This window comes from Fukomys damarensis, unplaced genomic scaffold, assembly GCF_012274545.1.
Source record: "Fukomys damarensis isolate Sample0158 unplaced genomic scaffold, DMR_v1.0_HiC HiC_scaffold_35, whole genome shotgun sequence".
Taxonomy (NCBI): Eukaryota; Metazoa; Chordata; class Mammalia; order Rodentia; family Bathyergidae; genus Fukomys; species Fukomys damarensis.
In genome coordinates, this window is record NW_022900947.1 from 1,653,155 (window position 1) to 1,660,419 (window position 7,265).

At 43.3% G+C, this 7,265-nt stretch overlaps 1 protein-coding gene across 3 annotated transcripts in view; it reads left to right on the forward strand.

Moving 5' to 3' along the window:
- Window positions 1–7,265, forward strand: part of Fam193a (family with sequence similarity 193 member A) — an 89,521-nt gene that overhangs the window by 70,074 nt on the left and 12,182 nt on the right. For all 3 annotated transcript variants that reach the window (XM_010641733.1, XM_010641736.3, XM_010641735.1), the window contains one exon: window positions 764–1,634. In XM_010641733.1, the coding sequence (XP_010640035.1) occupies window positions 764–1,634 (871 nt within the window). The remainder of the gene's footprint in view (window positions 1–763; window positions 1,635–7,265) is intronic.

Sequence of the window (7,265 nt, forward strand, 5' to 3'; positions counted from 1 at the left end):
TTTTTTTTTTTTTTTGGTTTGGTTTGGTTTGGTTTGGTTTGGTTTTTTTGTTTTTTTTGTTTTTTGAGAAAGGATCTTACTGTGTAGTTGAGAGTGACCTGAAACTCACTATGTAGCCCAGGCTGGTCTCAAACTCATAGCGATCCTCCTGCCTCAGCCTCGGAGTGCTAGGATTACAGGAGTGTGTCACCATGCCCGGCTAAGTGATGTCTTATTTGCCATGTAATACTGAATATTTCTGAAAGACATTTGCTCTGTCACACTAGTGAAAATATATGGGCACTTTTATTTGTCTGCCAGGGCAGGAAGGAGTTCTAGTTTTTTGGCCATATTTTGCACATGGCCTGTCGATGCAGGTAAGTGCAGCCACAGCATCTGGGGTCCATGTGTGACTTCAGTTAGGTCACCCACCAGGCCAGTCAAAAGCAATTCTGTGCCACACTTAAAAGGAGAAGCCAGCCTTCTGGACTTTGGGTAGCAGCTGCCTTGACCTTATTGGAGCCCTGCATTTTATGGTATTTTATGTCTGCCTCTGTCCCCCAGTAAAGTAAGCATATTCCTTGCTAGATAGATAAAATCTAGATGAATTCCTTAGGGTGACATAATGAGAGGTAGGTATGTTTTAAGTTTTGACTTACTACCCCCCTCAAAGTTGTTATTCAATCATATGATTCACTTTTTAAATTACCTTAGTTTTCTGAATGTCTCAATCCCTAAAGTTTTTACCTTGGTCTTAAGCCACTTTCTCTTTCTGCACTGGCAGCTGGAAGAGAAGGCACGTCTAGAAGCCGAGGCCAGGGCTCGGGAGCATCTACATCTCCAGGAGGAGCAGCAGCGGCGGGAGGAGAATGAGGATGAGGAAGAGGAAGATGAGGAGCAGCATTTCAAGGAGGAATTTCAGCGGCTTCAGGAGCTGCAGAAGCTAAGAGCTGTGAAAAAGAAGAAGAAAGAGAGGCCAAGCAAAGACTGTCCCAAGTTGAACATGCTGGCTAGGAATTTTCAGGCAGTGGCAGAGTCTGTCCCTCACTCTGAAAATATCCACAATGGCTCAGTAGAGCCCACTGGAGAACCAGAAACCTCATCTCGTTCCCCTTCCAGACACATGAACCACTCAGAGCCCAGGCCAGGGCTGGGAACCAATGGGGACACTGTAGATCCTGTTGTGGACACCAGGGACTCCAAGCTTCTCCTTCCCAAGGAGGTCAATGGGGAGCAGCACGAGCCACTTGCCTTTCTCTTCGATATAATGCATCACCATAAAGAGGGAAATGGCAAACAGAAGCTAAAGATCACTAAGACCAACAGCGAACCAGCAAAGAGGCCCACAGAGTCCCCCAGAGTCCTAGAGGGGCAGCCTAAGCCTCGGGCCCAGATGGAGCCAAAAACTAAGGTGGTTGAACTTACTTCCCTCACAGAGCAGAAGAGAGAGGAGAGAAAAGCCAACAGTAACAACAATAACAAAAAACAGCTGAACCACATCAAGGAAGAAAAGTCAACCCTAGTCCCTCCTGAGCCTCCTTCTCCCAACCAGCATCCACAGAATGGCCGGCTGATACTGGCTGACTCTCCTCAGCCGAAGGGCAAGAACAAGAAAAGCAAGAAGAAGAAAGGAGACCGAACCAACAGTTCAATTGGTAAATACAAAGCAGAGGGAGGTCTTTCAAGCTCCTGGCTGTGAGTGTTCAGTGTGAGTCGTAGTGACACAAACGGTGACTTCCAGATATCCTAGTCCATCTACTGCCACAGTGTTGTATGCATTCATCAGCTTTCCTATTTCTGGACACAACACCCAGCAGGAACAGCTTAAAGGGGGATGGTTTAATTTAGCTCATAATTTAGGGATTCATTCATGGTCAGCTGGCTACAAAACAGGAATATCATGGCAGAAGGGCATGGCAGAGCAAAGCTGCTTACTTAGTTCGTGAAGGTAGGGGAGCAGAGCAACAGAACAGCAACAGAGAAAAAGAGCCAGGGACCAAATAATGACCCACCTAGACACAGCCAGGGATGTGCTTTACTAATCTGCTAAGCTTTTTTGGTACCAAGGATAGACCTTGGGCCCCTTGCACTTGGGAGGCAGGTGGTGGTGCACGCAGTGGTATAGTTTGAATTAAAATGGGCTGAGGCAGCCCATTTAGCCTCTCCTGGGCTGGCTCTACTTGCTCCCTGCAGCTTTCTTTAGCAGACATCCCACATTCCTCATGTCTCTGACTTTGTAGGGTCTCCACTGCATCTTTGGCTTCATCTCTGCAGCTTCATCCACTGTTCTAATGGGTTTCTTGCCTGGTCCTTCTTTGAAATCTGGGTGGAAGCCTCCCTGAGCCCACAACTCTTGCATTCTGCATGCTGGTAAATCAGGTTCACAGGGATGATTGCAAGGTCTTCTGTCACCATAGGCAATATCCAGGTGCCCGTGGGCCATGGCTGCAATAGCCTCTGAGTATCTAGGTGCCTGAGCATTGTGAAATGAACCCCCCCAGGGAACCAGTTCTGTAGGAGGTGCTTCTCAAGCAGAGACTTTTTCTCAAATGAAAAATTAACACCTATGCATCCTTGAATCTGCGATGGATGGAATATTGCTGATTGACCATGTACAAAGTACTTGGTTTTAATGGTACTTATCTTTTCAGCAGCCACACCTCCTTTGTCCCCAACTTTAAACACAGTTCCTTCAGAACCAGTTTTCTCAGATATTTCTGCTTTGACTTTTGCATATTATTTTGACTATAAAGCCGGCTGAAAGCAGCCAACAGTACCCATGCCACAGCCTGAATGTTGAGCTGTGTTGAAATTTCCTTTGACAGATTAATTAGTCCATTGCTCTTAATCTCATTCTCTCAAAGTCTCAGAACATGGGAAAAGTGTCAAAAATTTTTCTGCTAGAGGATAATAACATGGCCTCTAGTCCAAATGTCAATGGAGTCCTTGATTTCAACTGAAACTTCCTGAACCTGGCCTTTACTGTCTGCGTTCCTGTCAGCATTCTGGTCTTCTAAATTTGAACCAGAGCTGGGCATGGTGGCACATGCCTGTAATCCCAGCACTCGGGAGGCTGAGGCAGGAGGATCACTGCAAGTTCGAGACCAGCCAGGGCTACGAGTTCTAGGTCAGTCTCAACTGCATAGTGAGACCCTGTGTCAGATAGATAGATAGATAGATAGATAGATAGATAGATAGATAGATAGATCGATCGATCCAGAATCACACATTAAGCTCTACTTACAGCATTCTAAAGCTTCTTTAACCAGCATTCTCACCTTTCCAAGTACTTCCTGAAAACCAGTTCCAAAAGCTTTAAAGTACATGATCAATCAGATACAGTCACAGCAACAACCCCATTTCTCTTGGTACCAATTTTCTATATTGGTCAGTTTTCCCATTGACTAGGCACAATACCCATCACTCACAACTTGAGGAAAGTTTTAATTTAGTTCACAGGTTGAGGAGTTTTAGTCCATGGTCAGCTGACTCCAAGGCAGGACTCATGGTGGCAGAGAGTGATGAAGTGATGCTGCTTATTTCATGGTAGGTGGGGAGCAGAGAAAGGGACCAGTGCCAAAGAGGATTGTGTGAGGAACCAGATACAGACTCAAGGTCGCTCTTGATAACCCACTCACATACTCCAGAGCGTGTCCTCCTAATCTGCTAGGCGTTTCTTAATCCAGTCCAATTGACCTGTCAGAATTACTGGTCAGTGTGCAGTTTTTTAAATTGGTACATGTTTGAGGTACATAGTGATCATACTCATCATGAAGGGTTGCATATAAAATATTTCAACTCTTTTTCTATTCTCTTTGTTTCACTTCCCTCTCCCCACCCCATCTCTTGGATCCCTTCTATATATCTAGATATAAAGAGATCTAGATATCTAGATATATATAGATATATATGATTGTTCTGTATATGTTTGTAGTACATAACGATCACATTTCTCATAGGGACTTGGTACATGTGTACAACACATCATGCCCCCCCTTTATCTCATTTCCCTTCCTGCTTCCTTCCTCTCTTGATTCCCTTCCAGTATACTAAAAGATGTGTCTTAGCCAGGCGTCGTGGCACACGCCTGTAATCCCAGCACTCGGGAGGCTGAGGCAGGAAGATCGCTGTGAGTTTGAGACCAGCCTGGGCTACATAGTGAGTTCGAGGTCAGTCTCAACTACATAGTGAGACCCTGTCTCAAAAAAACAAAACAAAACAAAACAAAAGATGTGTCTTGCTATTTCCTATTATCTGGCTTTTATTTTGCCTTTTTTTTTTTTTTTTTTTCCCCCACCCTGACCTGGCTCACTATGTAGCCCAGGCTGGCCTCAAACTCATGGCCATCCTCCTGCCTCAGTCTCCCAAGTGCTGGGATAACAGGCGTGTGCCACCACGCCAGCCCTGTTCTTTATGTATATGTTGGCTTTCTCATATAAGAGAAACCATGCAGTATTTAACCACTTATCAGCCCAGTTGCTTAAATACAGGATGACCAAAAATTGCATCTTTTTGTTAGTTTTTATAAGATAATGTTACAGTAAATATTAAAATGACAATTTTATCAAATTTATTCCATAATCTTTCTGTGCATAGTATATTTTAAACATTCAGGTACACAAGCAGTGTTACCATCTAGACAGTAGTATCTAGTCTCTTTCCCAGTTCTTTTTGCATTATCTTTCTGCCAACAACATAATTTACACTGTGGTGTTGGCCTTTTTTTTTTTTTTTCCTTCTTTTCTTTTCCACCTTTCCTCTTTTTCCATGGGAAGAGCTATTCTTAGGTGTCGTATTCAATTCTTTATCTGGCACACCAAGATCCTGGACAAGATCATAACACAGTAATGACAACTCTCCCAATCAAAACCCCGAAAAAAAAAAAAAAAAAAAAAAAAAAAAAGATAATACAAAATGTCTGCCCAGCAGATGTTATGATGAGGGTGTTGATGGATGTCCTGGCTGGTGTGTACTGCCCCATGCTTTTCAATTATTTGGTCTGTTAGGTGTAATTAAATTGTAAATGACTTTTTGAACGCCCTTGTTTTGAATAAATATCAAGTTCCATATTTTTTGGTCCAAAAGATACATAAATATTTTATAATAATAGCATTTTTTTCCTTGCTTTTTGATTACAGGGTAGCTTATTAGTTTTCTGTCACCAGCCATAGAATTATCATAATTGTTGACCACTATTGGAATTTTTTAATATCTCATGCAAACAGGAATTAACTGGTTGAGATGAAACCCGTCCTGGCAGCATTCCGGACAGTCAGGACATAAATGGACGTGCTGCCCGAGTGATGCTCGGGGTAACCTGTTCAGTGTGCAAGCTTGTTGTGTCTGAACATTGTGGTCTCAAGGTGCATCTGCATTCCCACAAATGACTCAGGTTTCACAATGTGTGTTCTTGTCCCCCACATTTGCACAGTGAGAACCTGGATCCCACAGCACATTAATTGACATGTTCAGTCCTGGAGCACATATAAAGCAGTTTCAGAGTTGCCTACCTTTACCCATTGTAGAAAACTGAGAACTTACCTGCTTTTACTTTTACCCAAATGGTAGCATACCATAGATACTCTTCACCTTTTTTTTTTTTCCTAATTTACTCTGTGAAGTGCTCCAGATTGGTTTGTAGCAATCTTCCTTGTCCTTTTTCCAGCTGCATAGTACTCTGTTCTCATTGTGCTCCAACTTAGCCATTACCCTTCACACCAGCAGTTAAGTTGTCCCCAGTGCTCTGTGATCACCGAGCTGCAGGGAACAGTCCTGTGTGTCTTGAGGGGTGCTGGGTTGGCAGGGACGCCTGTGGGCAATCCTGGTGGACACTGCCACCCTCTTCCAGCAGTGCCCGAGCACAGCCAGCTGCCAAATGTGCTCAGGTGTCCACGTTGCCGGTCCCTTAGCTGGATCACTCCATGGTACAGTTTCGTTGGCATTTTCTTCTGAGGCCAGTCCATGTTTAGGATCTGTTCCTGTTTTTCTTCTAAGTCTTCTGTTTGTACCTTTTTCTTACATTTTACTGGAATTTTTTTTTCCAATACTGGGGATGGAGCCTAGGGGCCTCTACCACTGAGCTACATCCCAGCCCTTGTATTTTTTGGAATTCTTCATGTGTTAGGGATTTGGGCTTTTTAACTTGATACACTGCAGACATTCTTCTTCCAGTTTATAAGTTGTCATCTTACTGTGTTCACAATGTCTTTCAGACTTTTTTTTTTTATACAGTTTGCCAATCTTTTATTGCCTTAAACTTTGAATAATTGCTGGAAAGCTTTACTCTAACACCAGGGTTACAGAGGAATGCATCTGTACTTTCTTCTAGTGTTTGTGTGATTTCCCCCAGGTTAGATCCCCTGCTCCATTAGTAATTTATTCCTAGGTACAGAGTGAGGTATGGATCCACTTCTTCCAAATGGTTAACCAGTTGTCTTAGTACTAGTTATTTTAAGTTCAGTTGAGCACAGTGGCACATGCCTCTGTCTCAGCACTAGGGGAGGCTAAGGCAGAAGCATTAAGAATTTGAAGCCAACCTGAGCTACATAGTGAGACCCTGTCTCAAAACTTTAAAAAAATTTAAGTGGCTGAGGATGTAGTTCAGCACCTCCTAGATTCATTCCCAGTACTGAAAGAAAGGAAGAAAAGAAAGCCAGAGATGGTGGCACAGGCCTGAAACTCTAGGACTCTGGAAGGCTGAGACAGGAAAATCACAAGTTGAATCCAATGTGTGACCCTCTCTCAAAATAATAAAACACATAAAGTGGGCTGGGGTTGTAGCTCCGTGTGAAGGCCCAGGTCCAAAAAGGACAGAAAAGGAAAGAAAGAAATTAACCCTGTCCCTGTGACTTGCTGGCCACCCTTTTCCTGTGGCAGATTTCTGTAGGGACCTGTTCTGTTTCTGGGCATCATTCTTTGTCTTGCTTGGTGCTGTCATTTACAGTGAGTGTACATTTGAGATATGTGAAGTTTTCTCCCATCGATTTTTCACATTTCTTACTATGTTTATTCTAAGTAATCACCTTTGTGTTTAGCTTAAATAAGGTATTCTCTACCATTGTGTTGCCACAGTCCTACATGTAGAGACTGTCCCCTGTCAGTGCTGAGCACTTTAAATGTGACTTGTCCAGACTGACAAGGTGTAAGTATAAACTAAACACTAGATTTTAAAGCCTAGTATAAAAAAGAATGAAATCTCTCAATATAGTTTTGTATTGATTAGGGCCAGGAATTTAGTTCAGTGGCACCGTGCTTACCTTGCAAGCACAAGGTCCTGATACCTGGTA